General features: G+C 41.2%; 4 protein-coding genes across 8 annotated transcripts in view; all 4 read right to left on the bottom strand.

Annotated features, from left to right (window-relative positions):
• LOC144009493 (nuclear receptor-binding protein 2-like) overlaps positions 1-3,530 on the bottom strand; it is a 34,549-nt gene extending 31,019 nt beyond the window's left edge. For both annotated transcript variants that reach the window (XM_077509253.1, XM_077509254.1), the window contains exon 1: positions 2,869-3,530. In XM_077509253.1, coding sequence (XP_077365379.1) covers positions 2,869-2,988 — 120 coding nt within the window. In that variant the 5' untranslated portion in view covers positions 2,989-3,530. The remainder of the gene's footprint in view (positions 1-2,868) is intronic.
• Positions 3,531-4,865: 1,335 nt separating this feature from the next.
• On the bottom strand, positions 4,866-7,135 carry LOC144009016 (uncharacterized). The gene is made up of 4 exons (XM_077508470.1): positions 6,626-7,135; positions 5,389-5,496; positions 5,214-5,315; positions 4,866-5,116 (listed from the first exon to the last, which is right to left on the bottom strand). The coding sequence occupies exons 1-4, from the start codon at positions 6,821-6,823 to the stop codon at positions 5,030-5,032; spliced, it is 495 nt and encodes a 164-aa protein (XP_077364596.1). The 5' UTR covers positions 6,824-7,135; the 3' UTR covers positions 4,866-5,029.
• Positions 7,136-9,073: 1,938 nt separating this feature from the next.
• LOC144009017 (uncharacterized) lies at positions 9,074-10,335 on the bottom strand. The gene is made up of 4 exons (XM_077508471.1): positions 10,069-10,335; positions 9,509-9,613; positions 9,325-9,426; positions 9,074-9,240 (listed from the first exon to the last, which is right to left on the bottom strand). The coding sequence occupies exons 1-4, from the start codon at positions 10,261-10,263 to the stop codon at positions 9,151-9,153; spliced, it is 492 nt and encodes a 163-aa protein (XP_077364597.1). The 5' UTR covers positions 10,264-10,335; the 3' UTR covers positions 9,074-9,150.
• A 124-nt stretch (positions 10,336-10,459) lies between these two features.
• The window catches only part of LOC144009014 (anion exchange protein 2-like), a 37,993-nt gene continuing 20,515 nt past the window's right edge, over positions 10,460-27,937 (bottom strand). For 2 of the 4 annotated variants that reach the window (XM_077508466.1, XM_077508467.1), the window contains exons 5-24: positions 27,719-27,930; positions 26,463-26,566; positions 25,621-25,829; positions 23,683-23,819; positions 21,559-21,739; positions 20,795-20,930; positions 20,418-20,625; positions 20,097-20,202; positions 19,842-20,026; positions 18,579-18,789; positions 18,302-18,508; positions 18,077-18,225; positions 16,317-16,511; positions 15,705-15,974; positions 15,546-15,635; positions 15,303-15,469; positions 13,962-14,215; positions 13,700-13,869; positions 12,530-12,703; positions 10,460-12,445 (exon numbers count right to left, since the gene is read on the bottom strand). In XM_077508466.1, the coding sequence (XP_077364592.1) occupies positions 12,365-12,445; positions 12,530-12,703; positions 13,700-13,869; positions 13,962-14,215; positions 15,303-15,469; positions 15,546-15,635; positions 15,705-15,974; positions 16,317-16,511; positions 18,077-18,225; positions 18,302-18,508; positions 18,579-18,789; positions 19,842-20,026; positions 20,097-20,202; positions 20,418-20,625; positions 20,795-20,930; positions 21,559-21,739; positions 23,683-23,819; positions 25,621-25,829; positions 26,463-26,566; positions 27,719-27,930 (3,446 nt within the window). In that variant the 3' untranslated portion in view covers positions 10,460-12,364. Of the gene's footprint in view, positions 12,446-12,529; positions 12,704-13,699; positions 13,870-13,961; positions 14,216-15,302; positions 15,470-15,545; positions 15,636-15,704; positions 15,975-16,316; positions 16,512-18,076; positions 18,226-18,301; positions 18,509-18,578; positions 18,790-19,841; positions 20,027-20,096; positions 20,203-20,417; positions 20,626-20,794; positions 20,931-21,558; positions 21,740-23,682; positions 23,820-23,982; positions 24,268-25,620; positions 25,830-26,462; positions 26,567-27,718; positions 27,931-27,937 lie in introns of those variants that run through there. The other 2 variants (XM_077508468.1, XM_077508469.1) reach the window with 2 other exon arrangements.

The raw sequence follows: 27,937 nt of genomic DNA, 5'->3' as shown, positions 1-27,937 counted from the left end.
GCCTTTAGGTCCTACACAAGCGCATTGCGCCATTAAACCATTCATAAATCTGTCGGTACGGGTATGAAGCTCAAAAGTCATGTGACCAAACAATTCCCCCAATGAAACAGTAGTGTTGACTGGGTATCACTAAGGATTTAAAGATACAACCTTAGCAAGACAAAGCAGAAAAAAGGTATGAAGAAAAGATCCGATTTGACACATTCTCTGAGTCACTTTGGCGAATGTCGACATTCGAGAAGATACAGGTGACTCAACCATGCTCGATTTCCTGTGGCGCTACATTAAAACAGACTTGCTACTTCAAACAAAAGACTGGAGGAGGACTGAGCCAGCAGGAGGAACCGAACCACGTGACCGTGTGTTTATTTAAACGCACGAGCTCAATACCAAGTCAAGCGGCGTGTATTTGCGAACTTTGACACACTGACTTATTTACCGAGCGTGTGAGATACACTGAGCGTGCTGGATGAGACACTCCAGGAAACCTGCTTGATGTGATCACGTGCATGTAACAACAGGGCCTCTTCCTACTTTTTCCTTGTCACTTGTTGCTGGGCAGATTTCATGGGGGCATACTTTATTGTCGTCATTTTCTGACAACAATCAAATGTTAGCAGCATTGTCTAGCGAATGCAATTCACAACTCTTATCGATAGCTGCTCTGAGCAGTGGGGGTTAATGGAAGTACTAAAGTTGGGTAATCAATGGGTGGAACAACGCTCGGGTGGGGTTGCGAAAGGCCGAGCGTCCTTTCTGGAGTGGATGTGTGAGGTCAGGCGGTGGTGGCGGCGGCAGAAGAGTGCGAGCCCGAGATAACCTTCGTGTTGAATGTCTTGGCTTTATCACAGGTCGCTAGCGCCTGCGGCCCCCCCAGCCCAACGCCGAGTCGTACAAGGCCGTCGCTCTTGCTGCTTGATAAACAAACTTGTTTAAATAACTTGTTTTCTTAGTCATAGTCTTGCTTATTGTTGGATAAGCTTTTTTTTCCTTTTGATGTGGCATATCTAAAGCAAAAAAAAAAACGTTTGCAAGCTAGTCGGATTTACTTTCCTGGCTGCTAGACAAGACTTTGAGGCACAATCATTTTTGTCTGCACATGGTTTTCATAAATACTGACTTCAATTTGGAGTCATTAACAAGCCTATAACATCGAAGAATTTGCAAAATGACAAAGGCAATTTTGAGTCATAAAAAAACTTAACCTACGTGATAGGGCTGTGCAATTAATCAAAATTCCATTACAATTTCAATTGTTACACTACACAATTACAAGATCAGCATAATCGTAATATATATATATATATTAGGGGTGTTAAAAAAAAATCGATTCGGCGATATATCGCGATACTACATCGCGCGATTCTCGAATCGATTCAATAATCGGCAGAATCGATTTTTTTTAGATTTTTTTTTTAGGATTCACACCTTAAGCATGGAAGAATGTTATATGAACGGAACATTAAGCCTTAATATTTTATTTTAATGCTGTTCAAACATGAAACAGATTACAACTATAAGATAAGACTGAAATTTCAGATAAATAAATAATAAATTTTCATATAAATCTTAAACTCTACAAGCTTACTGATTAGTATTTTCTAAATTTGAATGAAAAAAATCACAACAATCGACTTATAAATTCGTATCGGGATTAATCGGTATTGAATCGAATCGTGACCTGTGAATCGTGATACGAATCGAATCGTCAGGTACTAGGCAATTCACACCCCTAATATATATATATATATATATATATATATATATATATATATATATATATATATATATATATATTTATACAAATTTTTTAGTTGTTTTAATTTATACATTTGCACCTTTTTAAAATTAAAAAAATAATTTAATGAATGTTGTTTCATCCAAAAGAAACTTGCATAATTATAGTGTTTCAAAGAATTGTATTTGTCTTGATATTTTTTATTTGTTTTTTTACACTGAAACATTTTCTTGTTCCCATTGCACAGTGCAAATGTGCAGCATTCCAACTTCAAGTTTTTGACAAAATAAATAAATAAATATACATTACTCTAAATACATATTTTTTATAAATTCTGTTTGGTCCAAAAGGAACTTACATAATTACAGTGTTTCTATTTTTTTTTTAATTGGTCTTAATATTTTTTAAAAATGTAAACATTTTCTGTTTTGTACCAAAACAAAATAAATGATCGTCCTATTTCAAGTGTTTTTGTCTACATAAATAAATAAATAATATATATATAAATATAAATTATTATAAATTATGTTTGGTCCACAAGGAACTTATGTGTTTCTATTATTTTTTTCAAGTGGTCTTAATATTTTTAAATGCTGAAACATTTCATTGTTTTGTACAAAAACAATCATTTGAATAATCGTGATTTCAATTATTGCCAAAAATAATCGTGATTATTATTTTTTCCACAATCGAGCAGCCCTACTACATGATTTTATAAACATTAAACACAACTTGAAGTCATAGACGAACTTAGTGTTCGTTCGTGTTTTCGAAAACATCGAAGACAATTTTGAGTTGTCAACAAACTGCATTGCGTTACACTGGGGAAATATCAGAAATACCCGGATGTTCGGAATTGTCAATGGTGAATAGTCATAGGAGCAGTGAAAGCGCATAAAGTGAAGTAAAAAATATTAGAAATAGCTCTGGTCGCATACCGAGAAGATGTTATGTATACAACTCCAATCACGGTCACACATTGCTACAAACGTTCACTCAAAATTAAGCTGTTACTGTATACCGAAATATTGTGTTTAGACGGTGCAGGGGTACCTAATGAAGTGTCCATGTGGAGAGTGGTTTGCGGCGGCACACACCAACCATACATTTAATCCCCTCCGCCAACCAACCTGTTCTTTGCGCTTCTGCCATCGTCCACAAGGGCTTTCCTCCAGGATCTCGCTCTCATCCTCGCTCTCCTCCTCCTTCCCTTCCGATCCCGATTTCCTCTCCGGGACGGACATCGTCATCTTCACGCCGTCTAGTCACGTTTACAGATTTCAGCCTTCTTTCCTCCGCCTTGTCCGTGTGTTCGTCGGGGATGAAACCCACGGGACGACGCTTGTGCTTTTCCCCCCGCCGGCGTTTCGCTGTCTCGGTGTCGATAAAGGCTTAAAACAAGGTCCCGGTTGGGATAGACGCCACACCCCCCTTGTGTCTTGTGGGTGACACACACAAAAAAAAAAAGCAGACACACTGGACAGAAGGGTCGCTAAAATCGGAAATAAATCAGGCAAATCTCGTTCTTAGCTTCCCGAGGACGGTCCGAAGCGAGGCGGGGAGCCGTGGAGAGCAATCCCGGGAGGCGGTAGTCGCATGGTCGGTCGATTTTTATGGACGAGGGTTAATGTTCCGCGTCATCCTCCGACTGGAGGAGTGTGAGAGCCGCTTGCTTCCAAAGCCGACCAAGCAGCGCCGAGTGGAGCACATTTACCGTAATGGCGTTTAACACGGAGCCCGCGCAAAAATGCTAACGCTCAAGAGCACCTGGAAGGCGGAAGGAAAACATACGGGTACTTTTTTGGCCGAAATTAGACATCCGGGTGCTTTTGAAGGCGGAACTTATACATCCGGGTACTTTAAAGGCGTGTCAACAAAAAGCCGCCATTTTACTGTTGGGCAAAAACGCGCCTTTTCTTACCTTTTTGCATTTGGGCACACTTAGTTTTGCAAACAATCACCAGAAACACTTTTTCCACATGAAATTGAGATTAATTGTGTGTCAGTGGATACAAAAACGTAATGAAATGGCTAATTGGAAAGAAGGGATTTATATACAAGTATATAGGTTGCTAAATTACATATGGTAGGCTACTGTACATGACATCATCCTTGCAATTTACTTTTTTTTTTAAAGTATAATCATTAACCCATTTATTTTAAAGGTAATGTAAGATGCATTTAAAATCAAATGAAAGTGTTTTGGTATCATATTTTAGGAAATATTAGGGCTACTGTTAATATATGTAATCATATTTTTTTTAAGGGGTGTCTGTCTATGTGTCACAAATATTTTCTAATCAGGTCTTGCAATTAGCCAACAAGAAGAGACGAGTTGATAATTTCCAATTTCATCATGCAGAATTTGGATTTCAAAACCTTTATTATTTTATTGGGCATAATTTAGAAGCATTATGGTAATTGCGGTTAACTCGACATCAGGCTGGTACGGCTCCATTCTGCCATCTAGTGGTCTAGTGGGAGAAAAACACCCTTGGAGGAAAATACTGTACGCTACTGTACTGTAATGTAATTCTTTTTATTGCATTTTAAAAAGTATTTATTTAAAATTGTACTTATGCATATATATCAAATTAAGTTTATATAAAAGACAGTTTTATTTGCGTTTGTTTATATTTTGCTGATCGGATTGATGCTTTTTACTATCACTAATGTAATATGGTTTCCATTGTGCAGTTGCAGTTTTTCTAATGAGAGCTGCAGATACTTATTGGTCAGTCAGTGAACTATAATCACACGCGTGTTGTAATCACTGTCCTTCTATATTTAGCACCTCTATTTATATTTTGGGAGGCCCCTGCTTTACCTGTCTGCCGTTAATGGGATTTGCTCTTGGCGCAAGGCTGCATGCTATACACAATGTGGGCTTCCGCACCCGTTTGGGGGGGGGGCAAGGCCCCAAAATGGCGCCTTGAGCATGACAAGGCCAGGGGGTTAATGATGTTTGCAGTGTGTGAAAAAGTAAGAACGCAAATAGTGGACATACATGGGAGAGTAATGTGCAGCATAAAATGAAAAGAAAGGAAGGAAGAAATAAATCAATATATTACAAGACTGGAAAAAGTAGTCATGAAGCAAAGTGATCATAATCCTTATTGGACAGCCATTTTGATTTGGTAAATGTAATTTTTAATGTAGCAATATTACATTTTCCACACAAAAAAAAAAGACATGTAAGCATGAAAGCTATTTCACTTGCAATAAAATGAGCATGAAGCCAGCTACTTTTTCAAGCTATTATCTATGAAGCTGTTGTTTTATTAAACACTTTTAATCCATTTGCACCGCTAAAAGTGTCAGCCCTCCGGTGTTGTAGTTCATTTGTTTGCAATGCTCCGTCCTGGTTGTCACCATGTCCTGAAATTTCAGGAGAAAATAAATTTGATCAACTATCAATTGGCAGAGGACTATTTGTGATTAAAAAAAAAGAATATTCTTGAAAGTTATACCGTACCTGAGTGAGTCTGGGCCTCTGGATGCAGTGAACGTAAGGTGTAGGATCTGGTCTAATTTGGTCTTCCTGCGTCTTGTAACAAACCGCGCAGTCCATCAGAGGCTGCAATAACATCATAAAATTACCACAATGAATATACAGTATATATATATATATATATATTTCCTGTACTCACTCTGTCATTCCGGAAGGGGCATCTCTGGGTCCTGGACGTGGGTCCTTTAGCACACCGGGTGGGCTTCAGTTGAAAGTGATGGTAGTAGTACTTCACATCAAAGCCACACTGCAAATGAAATGCATCCAAATCAGTGACACTTTCTATAAAACCAACCTGGCAACCTCTCCACAGTAATTTCGTCGGGAAAAGGCGGGGCATTCTGAACAATAATTCGAGCTGATTGGACGGTGTGACATTCTACACGTTTGTTCTAACCAATCACGGCCACGGGTGAAAATTTCGTGTTAGTTCTTGTCGAAGGGGGGGAAACCACGAACATCTTACCAGCTAGAAATGCAACAAAGCACCTCTCGCCGTTCAACATTCAACAAGAAAACGGTGAATAATTCTGCGAGAACAGAAATAATTGCAGTGTCCATTCGTCCATGTTGGGTTTGTTTGTTGGCCCCTGCGTCGGTGCTGGCTTCCTGGTTTCGTCTCAGTTCCAGCGCCCCGCCCCCCAAAGCACAATGTCGCTCTGTGATTGGTCCGAACCACCAGCAGTTCAGAAAGGCGGTTATCTGCGGCAGCGATACAAGATGTATTCTCCGGAGTTTGTGAACTCATGAGAATGAGAATTTGTGAATTCATCTTAAAGAGCAATGTTAATGAATTAAGGCCTCCTCATAGTTTTCTTTTTAAAACTATTGAAAAAAAAAATCCATAATATAAACACGATCGTATCCCTGTTTACTGTTTACATATGATGTTGCTTTCAGGGTACTCTTGTTCTTTCCAGCACTCCACTGGTTCTATTTGACGTAATCAGACGGGAGTGATAAAAGTGTCTTTGATCAATAATTTGAACAACTGATAAATCCTACAATAATCAGGATGCGCCTTAAATTCACCATTTGCTTTTAAAATGACTGAATGTAATGTCAAACAGGCAGAGTTGAAGTTGAATGTAAAATTTACAAGGGTACATGAATGCAACACAGCTCAAACGCGACGGAAAGTTCTTGAAACAGAATAGTCAAAGTTGTGTTCAGGGTACCCTTGTTCATCATAATACCTAGAATTTCCTCTTAAAATATCCCATAGATAAATGTGTATATAAAAATATGCAGAATGGACGATTTTTGCTGTTAAACTTGACAAATGGGATATACAATGACAAAACTGTCTCTAGAATATTTTTCATTTATTATTTTTTTAAACAAGGTTGACCTCCAAAGTGAGGCCCTGGGATTACCTCAGCATCCAATTTATCCAGACTCCTCAAGAAGCGAAAATGGTGCTGCACGCCCGCGTGAGAGTTGAGATGCTCCAAAGCCATGTCCACGCCTTTCTTGTAGTCCGCCGAGAGCAGCTCGTAAGCGTCCTGGGCTTCGGCCGACCGCCACACGGCTCCCCCGACGCAGGCCAGCAGCAGCAACACCACCGCCGCCATCTTTCTGGAGAGTGCAACTGAGTACGCTGAGGGGTGAACAACCTTTTGTGTCGATCCGCTGGGTCAAAACAAGTCCTGGACTCAACAGAGCGGCTCCCACGCCAGCATTTTTTTTTTTTGGCCTCCCTCTTCCTGGAAACCCACCACCCCTCATCCTCCCCAGGGGCCTTGGAGCGAGTCCAGACGAAAACATGCTCTGACAACAGGCAGCTGCATGACAAACACTTTCGTTACGACGCAGTTGGATTACTAATCCAGGACCAGCATCGCGTAAAGATGCCTCCGAAATACTCAGAAGGCCAGCAGGAGGGACAAAGTTTGGGCAGTTGACTCAAATATCTTTCATGAACTAATTATTATTAATAAGATACAGCTGATTAAACTAGTAGTTGTTTTGTTAGGATGGCTAGTGCAGGGCTGCTGCTCCCTGTGGGGGCGCCACACTTTGTCACTTGTCAATTGTCGCCACTCTTGGTCGTCCTTATTTTCAGTAAATATATCGTATATTTTTGACAGATGATACAATAATACCAACAGACATATTCTTTATCCTCTGCGAAGAATGAACACCAGACGGAGCAACATAAAGACCCTTGAACTGATGCACAAGTGACAAAAACAAAATAGCTTGTTTACATTCGATTAATAATGTGATGACTGTTATTATAAGTTATTTATTATAGACTGGCATTTTTTCTTCATTAAAACAAACTGCAAAAAAAAAAAAAAACTCAACTGAAAACATGTCAAATGTAATGAACGTCATTGGTCCTTCAGAAGGTACAATTGACATAAATCCTGTTTCACAACTTGGATTTGACGTGACCCCACCAGGGCGCCAGCTTCCAATTAGAAGCCGTTTGATGTGTTTGGATGGACGGACAGGCGCTGCATCATTAACGTGCTGAGGGATATTTGACATAATTGAGCCCCAACTGGGATCCCCGTGGTCCTCTTTGAATTGTTTTTCAGACCAATGATACTTCAACTGTATTGTATTGGTTTTCTCACTTTTTTGCACAAATTCAAAAAACTAATTAGTTCTCCAAGTAATCAGGACCAAAAATTAAAATAATCCCATAGAAAATTTATCCCAAGTGTGTTTATAGTAAACAAATATCATTTTATCCAAACAAATTTACCTCACAATGGCCGAAGATGTTTGCGTCAAATGAAATATCGTGCCGCCGTATAGTGGCCAATAGTGGGATTACACACCAAAAAAATGAGAGGCAAAACAAGTTATAAACTATTCCCAATTTGAATAAAATTCCCCTTCACTTGTAGAACAGTAAAATCATAACTGTTGCTTTTGTATTCTTCTCTTTTTTTTTTTTTTTTATTCAGGCCAAATGTTACAAGCCAACGTCACAAGTCAAAATGGCGGTCAACTCGGTGATCGGAACTCGGAAGCTCTCCGCCCATTGAAAAGCAGTTGACTTTGGATCGTTGTAATTTGATTTGTGCTGATTGTTTTGGTTTCAAAATATGATTAAGTAAATGTCGTTAGTATTATAACAATCTGCCTGGTTTGTATGCTCGTCACAAGCAAAAACATCGTTTGTTTTTGTAAAGGAAGCATTTGCATTGCGGAAATATCAGAAATTCCCGGATGTTCGGAAGAACACGTTTTGGTACACGTCTGTGAAGAAGTTGTGTCAGAAGGGGCTGGGAGGTTGTGATCTGCGCACATCTCTCTGTCAGCTTCTCCTCGCGAGTGATCAAATCCTTGTGTCTTCTCATTCTTTTTTCTGTTTAATTTGAAATGTTGCAGGTGTAAACTTGACACATAAGTTTGTGTTTTTAATGCTTCAGGATTGATAAAGAAATGAAAATGAAGTCACTCAAAACCAACAAGTCTGCAGAAGATGAACTTTGGGAAGTCAGACACTTGCCAATGTCAACTCCAATGTTGTTTTTGCGCAGCACTTATCTACATTATAACATTTCGCCCACATAAATTGTGAAATACTTTTCTCTGTACAACTGTTTATGTTAAGGGAGTTTGTGTCCCAAAAAAGGCAAGGAACTGTATTGAAGTTAGCTGATCTAAATATTAAACATGACTACAGGTAGGATTGTTGAATTTTGTGTTTTGTTTTGCCTTCAATTTCGTTGATTTATTTTAAACGTTTTTTTTTTTGCGCCAGACTCAACAGCGCCTCATGAGGAGAAAAGTGGTATGACAAGACATGACATGATTTGCTTGGTCATTTTTTGTGCTGATTTGTGAGTAACTTGACTAGCCAAAACGTTGGATTTTTTTATTCTGATTCTTCTCCAACAGTTTTGGTGGTGACGTCCCACTTCTCGTCACTATTGCTGTATTACTTTGTTCCGGTGGAAGCTAGAAGGTTTGTGGCACCGTTGCTGTACGCCAACCTGTTGCAATGCTCCATTCGGCTAACTCGCACCTCCTGCCGCACATGAAAAACACCAAGTTGGGAAAATGTTACGAAAGGAGCTAACCTGGCAAAGAGTTAATCAACCGAGTGACCCACCTGAGTAACGGAGGGCTTGTGCAGACAGTTGAGATAGGGTTTGGGCTCTGCTTCGATGACCCCTTGGAAGGTTTTGTAGCAAATGGCGCAGTCGATCATGGGCTGCAAGCCCCGAAAGAAAACAGGTGAGAACGAGCGAGCCAGGTTGTCACGTTCCACGTTTTTCTTTTGGTGCTCCACTCACGACGTCATTCCTGAAGCTGCATCCCGTCGGGTCCACGGTTCCTTTCGGGCATCTGGTGGCCTTCAGGTAGAAGTGGTGGTAGATGAAGACCACGTCAAAGCCGGCCTGAGTGGGACAATGGAATGTAAAATGTTAAGGTACATCAAGTTTCCTTGTATTCATTTGTATGGTTTTAAAATGGCAAATAAAAGCACAGGCGTTATGTGTTTAAACTCACAATTACTCACTAAGGCTCCACAAGACTAGACAAAAGTGGTATAGTGGTTAGTTGAAGTGTAGTTTGACTATTACATTTTAAAAGTAACGTGACACAAAAAAACAATACATGTAATTGGATTCACTTTCCTTTGTTTTTTAAAGTAAATATAAAACACAATTCTGTGTTTTAATGGTTTCAAAACTTTAAATTCTTCTTTGGTGGTTGGCTACCCGCTTTGTCACCACCAATGATCACTAGCGCCCCATCGACAGCGGTGGTGGAAATGTGGTATTACAAGCTAGACAGCATTTTTCGTCATTCTACGACGTTCTATCACATGATGGACAGACAGGGACGCTACCTCCACGTTTGACTTTGAGACGCTCCTGAAGAATAGAAAGTGGTTCTTGATGCTTGCGTGTTCGCTGAGCTTCTCCAGCGACAAGTTGACGCCTTTCTTGAACGTCTCCTCGAGGTTTCCGTAAGCTTCTTGTGCCTCGGTGGATGAGCACAACAAAGTTCCCACGAAGGTGAACAGCAGAAACAAAACGGCCATCTTCTGTCGTCCCTCGTTTGTTTTTGTGGCGGTGCACCCTCCCTCCACCTCCTCCTCCTTTCTGCGCTGGGAACAGCCTGCCCACTTTTTCCGGCCCCCAAAACAGAATGTGGAACTGTAATTCTTTCGCAGATGTGGGATTTAGCAATTGGCGACTAACAGACAAGATAGATAAATGGACCAGTGACATGGGGAATAAATAGAAAATAGCTTTTATTTGTCATCAATATTTTGAAGCGTTCAGCGTACAAGGGAGCTTCAACAGTGGCCTCTTGTGTTCCATCATCAAGACATAGACAACACCTTCACACCATTCACAAGCAAACAATAAAACTACACCATGTATTTATCCCCAATAAGAACAAGCAGTCGTGCTTGTAATGCAACAGCTAAATATTAATCTCTTAATTCACCACTTCATGGTCCCGCAGGCACTTTCTTGGTGAAGTCATAAGAAACTTGAGTAACAGGACACAATTTCTTATTTTAGACAAAAAGAAATAGCGCAACAACAAAATTAAAGCGCCATTTGAGGATAAAACGTGGAATGTTGGTTAGATATATGGATGGACTGTTTGGCACTACTAAATATTCCCGAAAAAACAAACAAACTATGTGACAACTAGTGCCCTAAACTATTAATATCCTCAACAATTCCACTCTGTGCTTGAATAACAAAATATATATTTTATTCGGGACAAACAAATACGAAATTGATGTAGTAAGAAGTGTCTTGAAAACAAAAAACGTTTTTGTCTCCCTCTGGTGGCTATTTTGATTAGCTTGATTGATAAGAAAACAGCTGCCTAAAATGGACAAACTAGCCAGCTTGGCAAACTAAGGCAAACTAGTGTAAAAATTGTAGATGGCTCAATCCTGTAAGCTAAGACAGTTAAGCAAATCAGCATAACGAGGTAACTAGTAGTTACTGTCGTTAGACGAGCTGACTCGCATGCTAGTACCAAATTGGCAATCGCCAAGCTACACTAGCTATCTTGACGAGCAAAGTACTGAAGAATAGTGAATAAGACAGCTTGCTATTTGGAGAGACTAGCTATCATTGACAACTTAGAGAGCAACTGCAACTTGTTGCCTATTTGTCTATATTTCCTCACAAATTAGCTTGTCAAGTTAGCTAGTCTATGATAATAACCAAGACAGTCTAAGTAGTAGTTTGTTTGTATACTTATGATAACCATAACAAAATAGCTTGTATATGCTAAGAGTTAACTTGTCAAGCAAACATATTTAGAATTACTGTTTGAATAGGCTAATTACGGTAATATTTTGCCAGTTAGCTTGTCAAGCTAGCTAGCCTAACTAGTAAACTATGATATATTGAGCTAAGTAGTAGCCTGTCAGCTTGTCAAGCTGGTGTAAACCAACCAGTGTATTTTGTGTTCCTTATCGCAAATTTAAATGTACAGTGTATGTGATGTATTTGAGAACATTTTGGGGAAAAATACCAACAGAAAACAACCATTTCTGGTCACTACAACTTAGTGCTGCATCTCTCTGCTGCATTTGATTGTAAAACACAAAACATGGAAAATGGCAACTACTTCCAGCTTTCCAGTCACTACGACAAATAATGTTAGAAGATTTGACAATTAAAAACAATCACACTGCATTACAGTCTTTTGATTTGGTGTCTTCATTTAAAAAAAAAAAAAAAAAAAGTGCTACTAGCGTCCAGCAAAGTGAAAGGCGAGGCGTCCAGATGTCCTCGAAGTACATACTCTAGTAGTTCCTTCATATAAGGCACTTGTTGGTAAGGCAGCGGTTAAGTCAGCGTGCGAACGCAGCGGAAACTTTCCCGTACGTTCGTCACATATTCAATGTGAATCAGAGCAAACCTTTCAGGGGGAAAAACAAAAATTGAATCATATTGCGTGTCGATCGGGCGTAAATGCTTCACAATTTTTGAATCCCCTGAAATACAGTCAACTAATAATATTATTTTTTTTTAAATCGAATTATTATAATATACTATAAACGCCTGTTGACACAACAACACGCAGGCAGCAGGTGAGGACGTAGGTGCGTGTGCCGAGGGGGGCCTCCCAGCGGGTGGCGCTACGAGCGACGGCGGGGCGGCGCTTCACACGGGCATGTGCATCTCAGAGTACTCGTCGTGACACTCGCGCTCGTCGAACGTGGGCTCGGCGTCGTCCGCGTCCAGCTGGGAACACAAGTAAGCTTTTGTAAAATGACAAAGAAAGAAAGAAAAAAAAAAAGAGCAAATGGCGCGGATAGGGTTACGTACGCAGAGCATTTCGCGGGAGGTGAAGATGCGCGGCAGCAAGAACATTTTGACGGGCACTGTGAGGATGAGCACAAAGGGGAAGGCCAGCGACGCCTGCGTGGACATGACGGCCCATAGCGCGGCCAGGCACACCATCTGGATGCACGTGAACAGATGCATGCGCAGCGTTCGAACCTGGAGGAAAGGGGGAAAAATAGAATTCGGTTCCTCCCCAAGATTCAAATTTACTTCGATATACATACCCGAAGTTTGGGAAAGGCTGGTTTAGAAAACAGCAGTTCAAGGTTTAACCCCTCCCTCCCCCAAAACAAAACAGTAAAAATTGACAGGCTAACTTTTATGGCATTGGTAACCTCACTCCATTCACTTGTTGAGATTCCATAACATTGACTTACCAATTAGTTTGGCATGTGTTGATCTAGATTAGAAGAAAACAGCGGACCAAATTTTAAGGGGAAATTGACATGCTAACTTCACCACCCAGGGGAACCTCCCTCCATTTTCTGTTTCAATGGCAAGCTTTCCAAATATTGCTTAAGTTAAAGAGCCAAATGACAAATTCAGTTCCTCCCAAGATAGCGAAACTGACACGCCAGGCTGCGGAACTTCACTTCGAGAAATGCTGCTCTACAAAGCACGTGTCTAAGGAACCAATATTGAGGGGAAATTGACTAAGTAGGGAACCACATTCCATTATCTTTATCTGTTTCTATGATAGAAACTCCCCAAATTGCCAAGAGATAAAGATCCAAATAAGAAATTCAAACAAACAAACAAAATTTCCTAATGTACAAAAATGGAGGGGAAATTAGCTCTCAAACTGGGGAACCCAACTCCATTCACTTTCCACCAGTCAGTTTCTATGACAGAGCGACCCAAAGGTTTTTTTTAGCGACAGACCCAAATTTGAAGACAGGATTCTCTTCAGGACCAAAACTTCCCAAGATAGCAAAATATGCTAACTTTGTCATCTGGGGAACCTCACTCCATACAACAAAATATAACAATATCTTTGAAAAACTTCAGACCTTTAGTTTATGAGTTACACCAAACCCTAAAGCACCAAAAACTAAGGTGAAATTAGCATAAACTGGGAACCTCACTCTATCCACTGTCTATTTGTACAATACACCTTCGATCCATCTCACATCACTTGAACGTGGTTCCCACCTTGCGAACGTAGCTGTGGTCGGGGTGGTACTTGGGCGGCATGAGCAGCAGCATTATCCGCTCACTCAGCTGGATGCCGTTGAGCGACATCACGCCCATGTAGAGGAAGATCCCGAAGAGCACGGCCAGCGGGATCTTGCGCAGGAGGTCTCCGATCACGATGGACAAGCCTGCGGGGAGAGACGGAACCGAATCCCCGTAAAGACGCCTTATAGATGGAGCGGGACCCAGCCTGGCGCCATCTCCAGGGGTTGACACCTACCGACCATGATGGCCACCAGGAGCCCCGTGACGCGCTGCTCCTTGACCTCCTGGATGCGGGGCTTGTCTCCCGGGGCCACGGCCTTGCTCATGACGGTGAGCGCGTTGACGTGCGTCACCGAGCGCACGGTGGCGGCCGCCATCCACGGCAGGCCGAAGAGCGCCGAGGTGCCGCCCAGCGCCACGATAAGGAGCAGGTCCAGATGGAAGCCGGAGCCCTTGACCAGCATGCGCTCTTTCTTGCTCACAATCAATCTGTTGGGAGAAAAGGATTAGGGCTTTTTTTTTAAATAATCGATTATCCTATCCTATCAATTATTTCATCAAATAATCCCCCCTCCCCCCAATAAAAGTTGTATTTTTTGTGTTTGTTAATCCACTAATGTTGAATGTGAGCTTAATTGCGTGGATATAATTATTCATTTATTATCTTATGTACAATCTTCCAACAGTTAGCCTATGCTAAACGGTTAGCAATGGCGATTAACATTAGCGCGCTAGCGATTACCACCGTTATCACCATTAAAAGTAATCAAACACTTATCATTTTATACATTACAAATGTAATAGTGTCTTAAAAGTAAATTTTAGACAATGTTTCAACAATATTACATGGGTAAACCAGTGGAGCTAGCTAACTGTTAGCCAGCCACATTGAGCTCGATAACTTCCTGTCCACAGCGTGCGTCCACAAAATAGGTCAGTGTAGAAACATGCGCTGTAGAAAAATTTCCCGGGGGAACTTGAGAGACATTTTTAGTCGACTTATCAGACTTGGTTGATTATTTTATTCTATTTATTCTTTTTTTTTTTTTTTTTAACCAACCCTAAAAATTATGACCCTCTGTAATATTTCTTAAAATAAAGCTTGTGTTCAGTTTTTGCTAGCGCGTTATTTGGACTAGCACGCTAGCTAATACTATTAATGGTAAATTAATGTTTGTTTATCGAACATATAAACAAACAAGTAGCAGATACAAATATTTAACAGAAAGAAGAAACTTATGGAATCATTAGTGATAGTTTACATGTTAAAAGGGAGTTATTCTTTGTATCTTTTGACTTATTTCATTATTAATACAATAAGTTAATACATTTCAATAAAGGGGGTTATACACTTTTCATTACACTCATTCTGGTACATTGAAAAATGTACATTTCTGCAATTTTACTAGCTCATGTCTGATTTAAATAATGCACATGAACTTTGCTTTTAAACATTTTTTAAACTCAGAAATTGACTTGCTGAATACAGACGCTTATGTAACAACATAGCTTGGCTGATTATATGAACTTAATAATTTTACAGTTGGACAGGCAGAGAGGGTTTGCATCCACTCACGTGGTGATCTGCGTCTCCATGAAGATGAGGATGAAGACCAGCAGAGCGGGCAGGCAGCAGGCGAACATCATCCAGACGGGGAACTGGCCGTCGCTACCCAGCGGGCTGATGATCCAGCCGCGCTTGTCGGGCTTGGTTACGGAGAAACCGCTCGGAACGTTCAGTTTCTACGCACAAGTCAAAAAAGGTCCGATCGGCACCCTCTTGAAGCGACCCCCCCGTTCGCAATTCGTGTCGTCTTACTTGCGTGTACGTGTCCTCTAAACTGTTGTCCACGAGCACCATGACGAGGATGGCGATGGGCACCCCGAAATCGCCGATAACCCTGCGTAGCTGAGGACGATTTTCACGATTTCATTCATCGTCTTTAATTTCTCAATCGATAGTATTTCGTCGTCTCACCCTTCCGGGGAAGAAGGCGCTGTTCTTGAACTTGCGCAGGTAGAAGGCGATGAAGAACGTTCCGGCCATGAGGACCAGCGACAGCAGCGCCGTGTTGGGCTCTTCGTTCGGCGCCATCTTGTTGGTCACCTCGGGGACGCCGGTGACATTGCTGATGATGTCGAGCGGCGCCGGCGTGACGTCTTCCATGGACGCGTTCCGGGCCGCCGTGTCGTTCGAAGGAAGGAGCGGGTCGAGGGGACAGCGCTTCAGAGGGTGCTGCTTGAAAACCTGCCAGGTGACGAGAAAAAAAAAAAAAAAAAAGAGAAAATTATTTGGAAGCCCTCCATGTTTTATTCTGAACGTGACGCACATTTAGTTTGGATTGAGTTCAAATCCGGTGATTATCCCTACCATAGCTTTCACTCAATTAGCTTTGAGTTGCACAGACTAACATGGAAAAAAAAAAAACATAAGCCTGGATAATAAACCCTCCATCCAATAAACATTCAAGTCCAATCTGTTAGTGAACGTTGTCCAGGAGCGATTAAGTCTGCTCGCTTCACTATCACAGCCAAAACACGCCGACAAGCCAATTTATTAGATTTTTTTTTTCCCGTGCTTGTTCTTTACCCTGCCGAGCTTCCTGAAGGTCTCGAAGATGAAGATGAGCGAGATGAGGAAGGAGAAGATCTCCTGCGTGAAGCGCGAGACGAAGCGCACCAGGAAGCTCCCCTCGAAGGCCACCGTGACGAGCACGATCACCACCAGCCACACGCCGATCCAGACGCGGCCCGTCAAGTACTCCATGTCGCTCGACTTGCAGAACTGGCACCACAAAAAAAAAAACGGGATATTACCAACTTGCAAAGCTGGAACTCCGTAAATATGCTTGAAATAAGTCCAAAATATTGGAGTCCATCTGCATTATAGTAAAACGAAAATGAAAACAACACAGTGACGAAAATTCACGCAAGTCAATTAGAAGGAATGAAACATTTTCAAACATGTTCATTGTGCAGCTCCAAGATTAATCTCAAGCAATTAATTTTGCACTTTTTTTTTTTTAGGTGAAAACTAAGTCATATTATTGTCAGTTCAGCAAGTAACTCTTTGACTGCCAAAAACGTTTAATGACGTATCCTAAAATCCTAATGAATGGCGCCATATACGTTAATTGACGTTTACTAAGTTTTTTCCCCCCCCCCTTTTTCCTCAATGGGCAGTGCAACGTCTTGTGCAGCACTGCCTTGTCATTGGGGGTTGTAAAATCCCAAAACAGCCACTAACAATGGCCAGCAGATGGCAGCATTGCATCTCTTTTCAATGGGCTCACAGTATATGAAATTACAATGAAACATGACCAATCGGATGAAATCGAACGTTTTCAAGGATCACGTGAATGATCAAAGCCTTTTTTTCCACATTAAATCTAATTCACAGAGAATCAAAAAAAAAAAAAATAGTGTCAAAGTCACTACAAAAAAAAATTATTTTCACAAAAAGCTTATTTTCTCTATTTTTTTCCCATTTTCACTAATGTCACTCAATTACGTATATTTTTGAATAGTGATGACGAAAGAACGGAATAAGGTAGAAACATACTTTGTGTGTTAGAATTTTTTGTATAAAAGTTGAAATGTATGCTTAAGGAAAACATCGACTAAACTGACATTTTAATAGACTAAAATTGCTCTTTACTTTTGTCGACTAAAATTGGATTAAAAATAAAGACAGATAATTAAATTATGGCTAAAACTTGAATAAATTTTAGTCAAAGGATTATAACTAAAACTAAATTCAAATTTCTTGTCAATATTAACACTGACTATAGCAAAATCACTGTTTTTATCAATTTTAATATTACTAAACTTCTTATTAACTCATTCACTCCCAAGCCATTTTCACAAAAGAAATTCCGTTCACTCCTGTCTGATTCTGCAAGGCCAATAGAATATTGTGTTCTATTGCTATAAAAATATGGAACCGAGCCAAAGAAAGTCTTATTTCATCAGGAAAAAAAAGTATATTTCTATCTGTTTCCGTTTTGCAGCAATTAGCATTAGAATAGCTAAGTTTCATCATTATTCACAAATGTATTTAGAATTGCGAGTAATTGAGCTTTTTTTCAAGATGGCCCGAGTTGATCTCTTATACACCGCTGCCACATGCTGGCCGTTTTCAAACCTTCTTTGTTGAGAGTCTGCATCAAAGGCTTTTGTATGCTCTAGCAAAAAAAAAAAAAAAACACACACACACAAAAAAGGTATAAATACATCTTTGGGACACAAAACATTTAAAATAGAACGTATTTTTATGTTTTTGGGAGCAAATGAGTTAAAAACTAATTTGTTCCGGGGTCGGACAGGTTTTGGTTAGGGTTTCGGACTTACAGAGTAAAAAGCTTCTTCAAAAACCAAAAGTGGTCCAGAGAAGCCCACAACCAGCAGAGGCTGCGCTCCCAGCAAGCAGAAAATGACGCCCTGCACGGCGGTGGACACGATGAGCTCCGACACGCCGATCAGACCGCCCGTCTTCTCGCCTGTGAACGCGGACGCACAAAAGTGAGCATCGCAGATCGATGGGAAATGTTCGTTTTGTCCGTGGCGGGCGCTCACTCAGCAGGCCTCCGAAGGTGATGGCCGGCGAGAGGGCGGCGAAGTAGATGAAGATGACGGCGGCCATGCACTGACTGTTGAGGGCGTCCTTGAAGTCGCTGACGTACTTCGGGTAGCGCCGCCTCACGTCTCGGACCAGGCCGCCAAAAGGTCGGCCGGTGCGCTTCAAGGGGTCGTCGGACTTTTTGAAAGGTGTGATGAGGGCTTCTGGGCGGGAAGGCAGATGACGGGGAAGGTTAACTTCACGTCGTCGCCATCTTTGATTTTTAAGGTGTACCTTTTTCCTCCAGGCTCTTGGGTTCGTCGGCCAGCAGCTTTCCCTCCTCCCGCTTGCGCATCATCTCCCGCTGGAATCGCGCCACCGAGCGCAGCAGCTCGTCGCCGCCCATCTCCGACGGCGGCAGCACGATGCTGCAGTCCAGGAAGCTGTTGATGGCGCTCAGGAGGTCCTGCCGGTCGTCCGCCAGGTAGGCCGCTTCGTGGAATTGCTGGATGGATAATATTTTCACTTCATTGTTGGACAATAGATTTGTTATTTAAAAAAATTTTTTTAAAAATAAAATATTTTAACATTTCAAATTACCATCTTAAATGCAAAATGTATTGCTCACAATATTACTTTTTTCAAAATGTGTGGTAGATTTAGATGCATAAAGTCAGCTCTAATTAAACCATTGATATTCTTTTGAACTAGAAAGTAAAAAAATGTATTGCATTCACTTTGGGGTCTGTAATTTTTGTATAATTTTTTCTGTCATTAAAAAATATTCTGGAAAAACGTGGGAAATATAAAAAAAATAATAATAATTCAGAAAAACAGAAACAACAAGTAATCAAAAAGAAAATAAATTGCTCAGAAAAACAACTTTCCCCAAAATAGAAAATAAATATATATTCTGATAATTCAGAAAGAGACTGAAATATTCAGAAAACAGAAAAAAGTAATCAGAAATACATTCCCCAAAATAGAAAAAAAAAAAAAAACATTCTGAAAAACAAATAGATTACTTAGAAAAACAGAAAAAAATACTCAAGAAAAAAATCCAAAAAGCAGAAAAAAATACTCACAAAAACAGAAACAAAATTTAAAAAAAAACATAAAATAAAAATAAAAACAAAAATATAAAAGATACAGAAAACAGAAGATATAGAAGAAAAATATCAGAAAAAAAGAGAATTTACTCATAAAATTGAAAAACACATTTCCAGAAAAACAGAAAAAAAATTATGAAAACAGAAACCAGACAGAAAATTATTCAGAAAAAGAAAAAAAAAAAATCTGAAAATTCAGAAAAAGAGAAAATATTCATAAAAACGAAAAATACATTTCCAGAAAAACAGAGAAAAAATATTAAAACAGAAAAAAAAAACCTGAAAATTATTCAGAAAAACAAGGGAATCAGCTTGTTTTTCAGATTCTCTTTTATTTTTCAACTCCAAATGACTTGAATGATTACTCCGAAAAACACAAAAAAAGATATCAATAAAACAGAAAAAAAAAAAAAAAAAAAAAGTGAAAACAACATCTCCGGGCACGTACCTTGTCAGACATGAGCGTGGAGATGGAGCGTCCTATCTGGTGGTAGTCCATGCTGGTGGTAGGGGGCCCCAGCAGAACAAACAGGAAGCGGACCGGCACGGGAACCTCCAGCACCGACTCCAGCTCCACGGCCTCCTGCAGCCGCACGAACGCCATGGTGGGCTGCTCCAGGAAGTCCACGCTGCCTGGAAAGCGGCGAAAACAGTCAACAAAGATGACTCAACAGCCGTTGTCGCTTTGAGACCGACGACTCACCCACGAGGACAACCGTGGCCTCTGCGTTTTCTGGAATCTTCTCGAGGAGCTTGAGTTCGTGTTTGGACTTGGAGCGATGCATGCCCGACACGATGGTGGGCTCTTTCTGTTGGAGATTTCAAAAGGGTTTCAAAACTACAGCTATTGATGCTATTAGCATGCCAATGGCACTTTTCATTATGTTAGCAATAAGCTAGCAATGACTGTTCTTACGTGGTATGTTTGGTTATTTAAATAACATGTAATGGAGGGGGGGCGTAGGGGGGCAATTTTTGGCTGTTTTTATTTGATCCTTATCACTTTACCATACACCAAACGTACCTGCACGTCATTCTTTTCCACGTCGATGTGTACGTCGCAGTCGCCCGCCGCATGTGTGCTGCTCATCAGTGGGTCGGTGACGGAGGGCTCGGACGGGTGGGCGTGGTTGGCGGTGGTGTGGTGGTGGGTCATGAGGCTGCCCAGGCTGGCGGCCGATATGTTCCTGGGAAACGGGCTGCTGCCGTGATCCTTGTCGTCGCTCGGATGGCTGGGGAGAAAAAAAGACGGTTCGGCAAAAGAATAACAAAATGGCAAACATCCCGATGGGGGTTGATTCTTCCAGACTCTTTGACAAAGTTTAATCTGTGAGGAATTTGCAGGGTCTCCGGTGGGAGGAAATGAGCTCGGCGGGGGGGGCTGATGTGATTGGCGCTCACCTGTGCTTGAGCAGCAGGGCCCTCAGGACGTTGGCGCGGTCCTCGGCTTTGATCTGGTCGGAAATGATCATCTTCTCCACCACCTGGTGGGCGATGCCGGGCAGGGTCTTCTGGTCCAGGTCCAGCAGCACCGCACCTGCACACACACAATTTAATGACGCGTTTTTTTGTTTTTGCTTGACTCTTTTGACATTTAACTCATTTGCTCCCAATAACGTATAAATACGTTTTTTTTAATGTTCTAAGTGTCCCAAAGACGTATTTATACGTTTTTGTTGTTGTTGTTTTTTATGCTAGAGCATACAGAAGGCTTTGATGCAGCCTCTCAACTGCAAAGAACGTTTGCAGAAATGGTAGTTATTACACAAACGGCCAAGACGTGGCAGCGGAGCAAAGGAGGTCAACCAGGGCCATCTAGAAAAAAAGCTCAATTACTTACAATTTTAAATAGATTTGTGAAAACTGATTAAACTTAGCCCTCTTCTAATGCTAATTGCTGCAAAACCGAAACAGATAGAAACATACTTTTTTTCCTGATGAAAGAAGAGACTTTAATCTTTCTTTTGATAGGTTTCATGCTTTTATAGCAATAGAACACAATATTCTGTGGGCCTTGCAAAATCAGTCAAAATCTAGTAAAACAGCCGGGAACGAAAGGGATTGCTTCTGTGAAAAATGGCTGGGAGTGAATGAGTTAAATATCCAACGTTGCATTTCTTGTATTTGATGTGCCAATTTTAGAGTCAATGGTTTCAACCTCTCACCATGCGCGATGGTCTTGCGGAGTTCCAGCAGGCTGCGAAAGGACAACGAGGCCACGTGCGGCTTGCCCCAGCGGTCCGTCTCCTCCTCCACATCCTCCTCAAATTTGATCCAGCGGGCCGTCTCCTTCCACTGCATTTCCTGGTTCTTGTCCATGGTCAGCTCGTTCAGCTCCACGAACACCTGAGGTTTGGAGGGGGTGGGGTGAACGACGTCATTCGCGTGGAAAAAAAACTAACGTGCTTGTGAATTAAGTATGTGTGAAAAAGGTTGGAATCCACACTTGGTGAGTTCTTCAAAAGCAGACGTTGTCAAACCTTTTAAATCATGTGACCGATGCACATACATATTTTTTTTTTTGTTTTAATGAAAGGGATATTTAACTTATTTAGCCAATTAAAGCTATAAAAAGTAAATATTTTGTCTGTAATTAATTTGCTACTTTCATTAATTTTCACGTACAATCGGTACCTTTAAAAACACATTCTGCAACTTGCTGTCGACTGAAAATGACATCACAAGGGCTCAGGTAACCAATCACAGCTCACCTGTTTTCTAGGTTTGGTCATGTGACATTCACAAGCTGAGCTGTGATTGGTTACCCGAGCCCTTGTGATGTCGTTTTCAGTCGACAGCAAGTTGCAAAATGATTTTAAAGGTACTAATTATACATAGAAAATAATGCAATTATCAAATTTATTATAGACAAAATATTAACTTTTTACTGCTATAATGGGCTAAATAAGTCAAATATCCCTTTAATTTAAAATAATTTGTTCTAAAAAAATATTGCAAATGTAATGAAAAAAAATACAACTGAATTTAGGTGGTAAATATAAGACGATCCATTTATTAAGCTCATTTGATGTCACTGGTCTGTTTGACAGCTATCATTAAAAACGATGACTGTTGCCGAGCAACAAGTGGCCATGCAAAAATTTATGCCAGTCAAGAGTGGGCAAACATTCATGCTCAAGAATCACATTATACATTTTTAAAGACAGACAGTCATTTGTAGATAAGTAAAAAAAAAAAAAAAGTTTAATTATAATCAAATAACCAATTATTAAGTAATATTAACAGATTTCAATGTATATTTTTGGGGAATTTACAATAAACTAAACAACTATTTAATAAGAAAATAATGTAAAAAAAAAAAAAAAAAAAAAAACAAGTTTAGGAGGAAAAATGGGCCAGATCATTCATTCATTCATTTATCTATGAGTAAAAATAAAAAATAAAAAATTCAGGAAAATCATGAAATAGTAAATGAATTAAACATTTTTTGCAATGTATTCATAAAATAGTTTTACTAGCATTTGTATTGGATTATTTGAAATTAATTATTCAACCAATTATTTAATTAGATAAATGATTAAAAAAAAGATTACTTTTTAATTAGCACATTTTGGGGAAATTGCTATATACAGTAAATGGGGGGAAAAAAAAAAAAAAAAAAAGTAGGTGTACTCCTAGTGTTTTATAATTGGATCAAACTATTAAGTTCTTTAGTTTTCCTGGTACCTGGTCTGCCTAGCTGGCCAACCAGGTGATTTCTTTCTAACTCTCCACATGTCGTGCTGGCAAACAAACAAAGCAACTTTTGCCAAAATCAACCAACATTTGTTAAGTATCACTCCATGCTAACGAGCCTGATAAACCCGCCACATGCCTTGTGAAATCACGCTCACACGAGGGGTGGGTCACACCGTGCCGACCTCACCTTCTTGAACGCGGAGGCCACCACGCCGGCGCCCACGTCCAGCAGGACGCCTTTGGGCCGAGAGAAGGAGCGGTACAGAACCACCGGTGTCGGCTGAGGGTGTTTGGGAGCGAACAGGAGAGAGGACTGAAAGGCCGACACGGACATCTAGCTGACGGGCTGGCCGCGTATGAGAATTGCATGCGTGTGTGCGTTAATAAATCATAACGGGCAGGAGCGGCCGGTGTCCGGTTGCCTAAGCCCTTGTTCGCTGGTGCGGAGGGAAAGAATTCATTCATTCATCATTAATCAGCCACCCAAATTCCACCCGAGAGATGATCGCAGGAAGTGGCAATTCATCACAAATTCTATCGAGTGTCAACTTTGTACTTGTTAGACTGACAGTATTGACGACCATTCTTACCTCATGAGGGGTGCGGTCCTGCTTGCGGCTGCGAGTGGCGGACTCCTTGTGGTCCTTGCCCGTGTGCACCACCTGGCTTTTGGTGCTCTTTCGGACCAGGTGTCTGCGCACGCCGGGGACATCTTCAAAGCGATGGCCTGGCGGCAGAGAGTTTGGTTTAGTGCAAAAATATTGTGAACACAGATAAAAAAGAAAGCTTATGACACTGTAATCTTAAAGCACTAGAGGGAGCCCACACTTTGAGAATTACTTCATTAAATTGACAACACAAAGAATCTCATTCAATCCGAATGTTCTTACCTTCGTCTGGGTTAGTCGGTCCTATGTAACAAACTGTGATGCTTCGGATTCTGTTCTGCATTGACTGACTCATCTAAAACTGGCCTGTGAACGTCTCCGCGAGCAGTTTAAGGGATGAGAGTCTCCAAAAGTGAGGCAGATCCATCACGCGAGCCATCCGCCAGGCCCCGGGCCAGTGAGCACGGCGGCTCTTGAAGGGAGAGGGCGGGCCCTCGCCGCTCACACAGGTGAGTGCGCGACAAGTGTTTGGACCAATTGGCGGGGGAAAGTGGTCATTTCTTGACCGGCGCCTGACCCCCACCCCACCCTCCTGAAGCCATCAGAGCATATCAGCGCACAGTAGCGTTAATTTGCTCAGGGTGGAACAAAAGGGGAGTACTGACCATCTAATAATTCCTATTGTTGACCAGCAGCCAGGCACAGAGCCGCTTTCCCAGGACGATTTATGGAAGATGTGGCAAAAGTACTGATACTCTGTACTCGAGTAGAAGCACAGACAGGGCTACTTATAAATGTACTAATTCAGCTATTTTGCTTAAATATAATATAGAGAACCTAAAATGTTCTTGAGTACAAAAGAGAAGTGAATGTTTACAAATGGCCTACAGTATAAGCTAACTACAGCTACTAGCTGCAGCAGGCTCACTAGCATGGCCAAACGCGCCCTTTTAAGTCACTAATCGTCACCTCAATGTTGGTGAATACGTTACACTTCTGACAACTACTGTCACCACTAAAGGAGGACCAGTAGTAGCTAATCATGTGACAACAGGTGAAGACTGTGAAGCCATGCTAATTGTACTGCTAATGTGAAATGCAGACTAGCAAAGTACCAGAAGAAGCGCTAAGGTGGCACAGTATACTTAAAGTACTTTACCAAATGTTAGCCAGGAGATACCTAAAGTCCATTTTTCAGTCATCAAAAAATAAACACTCAAGTACAAATACTAGTAAAATCGATTTAAGTACAGCAACAAAGTATTTGTACTTGATTACTTCCAACCACTGTTTTATGGTGGGATGTGATGAACCTGGCTTGTGCCACTAAGCCCCATAATGACCGCACATCCCCACCGCCCGGCCGGAGTGGCTTTTTTCCGACTTTCTTCCGCTAATTAATCGGGGTGGTGAACCCCGTGTCAGCCCAGCTTTGGCAATTAACCACCGTGTGGGCTCGGGCTGCCATCCAGAGGCCTCAGCTGACAGCGGGAGGGGCTAATTTCATAACAAGGGGAAGGGGAGGGAGGCACGGCACGTCACTCACCTCCCCACCCCTTGAACCGACCAATGGGTGGGGGCGTACACAGGGCAAAACTTGACGTTGGCGAAAAACAGCATTTCATAATTGTAGCACTTTATACAAACATTCATCCATTTTCTGAATGACATCATCAATAGATAATTCTGGTGTGCCCGTTGGCTCCCTGAGAACAGTTTAAGACTAACAGTCATTCTTTGCTAAAGATAAAGAAAATATGACAGTGAGTGTTGTTATATTGTCTGTCTACATGTTTTCAATATGTGGATTAACACTACACTGCAAGATAGATGCTATTTAGCATTAGCATTACACTAGTGGACCGCAATAATATTCATTCATTCATTCAAATTAACCTCAACAATGTGTTCCATGCTCACTTTTGATGCCGTCCAGGTCGGCGGAGACGAGGGTCTGGGCCTCGCTCTCGTCGGTGGCGATGCGCTGGTACTTGGCCTGCTCGGCGCCCGTCATGTTGCCGGTTCGCCGCCGGTCCTGCAGGTCGTAGCTGCGGCCCGTCGAGGACACGCGGGCTAGCGGCGCGTGGTCCGAATGCGGCGGGCCGGGGACGTCTGACGACTCGGGCTTGCTGGAAGTAGACAATTTTTATTTTTACATGGGTTTTCTCATCTCATTTTTTTTTTTTGCAGCAAGTTATAATCTTTTTTTTTTTTTTTAAGCCATTTGTGTCCTCTTGGTTTCCTTTTTTTTTGGGGAAACATTTGAGCTGTCTTTTCTACCAGATTACTGTATATCATTTATAAATTTTTTCACAAAAGATAAGGAGGATGTACTTTACTTAAATTCTAAAAGAGCAGTTATGTTAGTGAGAAGAATTACCGCTTAGGCAATTAAAGTAGTAAAATCAAACAAGGCCTGAGCGTACACAAACTCACCGTCCAGCAAGTCAAAACGACAGCAGCATCTATCAATTTATATTTTATCAAAAATGTCCCAGCGAGAGGCGTGTACTTTCTTCTTGATCCCGGTCAAAGACTCAGTACAGTGATGCGTGGACGGCTAAATGTCATAGGTGTTGCCTGGCCTCTGTGGAGGTGTGCCTCGTCGTCTATAGCGACAGCTGATATACGAGATTACTGGGGTGCAGCGCGTCAATGCGAACAGCGGGACCACTGGATGCCGAAACATGGCAACGAACAGTGCGGCAAAATAACAAGACACAAACGCGATTAAAAACAAGAAAAAAAAGGGCCGCACTCACTCGGCGGACGTGCCGTCGTCAGGATCGACTCCCGCGACGGATTGCGGGACCACGTCCAGAACCTGGGACGGGACGCCCACGTGGTCGTCATCAGACAAGAAGAACTGAAGAACACAAGTTAAATATCACGTCAAAGTGCTGATGTGGCATTTTTGCGGCTTTTATGCTGTTAATTCGTTCACTTCTGAATGTTTTGTTTCATTATTTTACCAAATCAACAACTTAGATTTTGATGAAAACGTTTATTTAACTAACATTACATGTCTTGATACAGTAGGTAGGAAGAAAAAACTACAATCTCAAAAGTGAAAAAATTTAAACATTAAATAAAGATCATGTTTGGTACATCGTTTTCACGGTGACTCAACCTGAGCGCCACCATGAATAATTTAGACTGTACAAAAATATGAACTCATTTGCTCCCAAAAACGGATAAATACGTTCTATTTTGAATGTTTTAAGTGTCCCAAAGACGTATGTATACGTTTTTTGTTTGTTGTTGTTTTTTATGCTAGAGCATACAGAAGGCTTTGATGCAGCCTCTGAACTGAAGAGAATGCTTGAAGCAATGGTAGTTACTACAAAAACGGCCAGCAGGTGGCAACAGAGTATAAGAGATCAACCAGGGCCATGCTGCAAAAGGCCCTTTTCCCCACCGTTTTAAACGGATTTGTGAATAATGCTGAAACTTAGCTACATTCTAATGCTAATTTACTGGATTTTGACTGATTTTGCAAGGCCCACAGAATATTGTGTTCTATTGCTATCAAAACATGGAACCTACCAAAAGAAAGATTAAAGTCTCTTTTTTTCTTCATTAGGAAAAAAAAAAAAAAAGAAAAAAAAGTCTATTTCTATCTATTTCCGTTTTGCAGCAATTTACATTAGCATATAGCTAAGTTTCATAGTAATTCAAAATTCCTGTTGAAAACACTGGCAAAAAGAGCTTGTTGCAACATGGCCCTTGGCTGATCTCTTATACTCTGCTGCCACCTGCTGGCTTTTTTTTTTTTTTTTTTTTTTTTTTTTTAAATAACTGCCATTGCGCTTAAACACCCTCTTCAGGTCAGATGCTGCATCAAAGCCTACTGTATGCTCTAGCATTAAAAAACAAACTTATAAATATGTTTTTGGGAGTGAAGGACAAAGTATTTAAAAATGTATTTGCAGGTTTTTGGGTTTGAATGAGTTAATAAAGGAAATAATGCAAACGACACTCAATGGCAGCTCTCAATTTACGTATGCAATGTCATTACCTCCACATCCTTGACCCTCGCTGGCTCGGAAGAGGCGGCGGCAGTCTCCTGCCCTTCCTCCTCCTCTTCCTCCTCATCCTCACCCTCCTCGATGGGGCCACCGCTCTTGTAGTCCTTGTCCTTGCGCCGCTTCTTGCTGCTCTTCTTGCGGCGTCCATCCTGGGGCAACTTGGACAGGGGGCGGTGGATGTGGTGGGAGGAGTGGCGGTGGTCTGCGGG

This window comes from Festucalex cinctus, chromosome 20 (genome assembly GCF_051991245.1).
Source record: "Festucalex cinctus isolate MCC-2025b chromosome 20, RoL_Fcin_1.0, whole genome shotgun sequence".
In the NCBI taxonomy this organism is placed as follows: Eukaryota; Metazoa; Chordata; class Actinopteri; order Syngnathiformes; family Syngnathidae; genus Festucalex; species Festucalex cinctus.
This window is presented reverse-complemented; position numbering and strand designations above follow the sequence as displayed.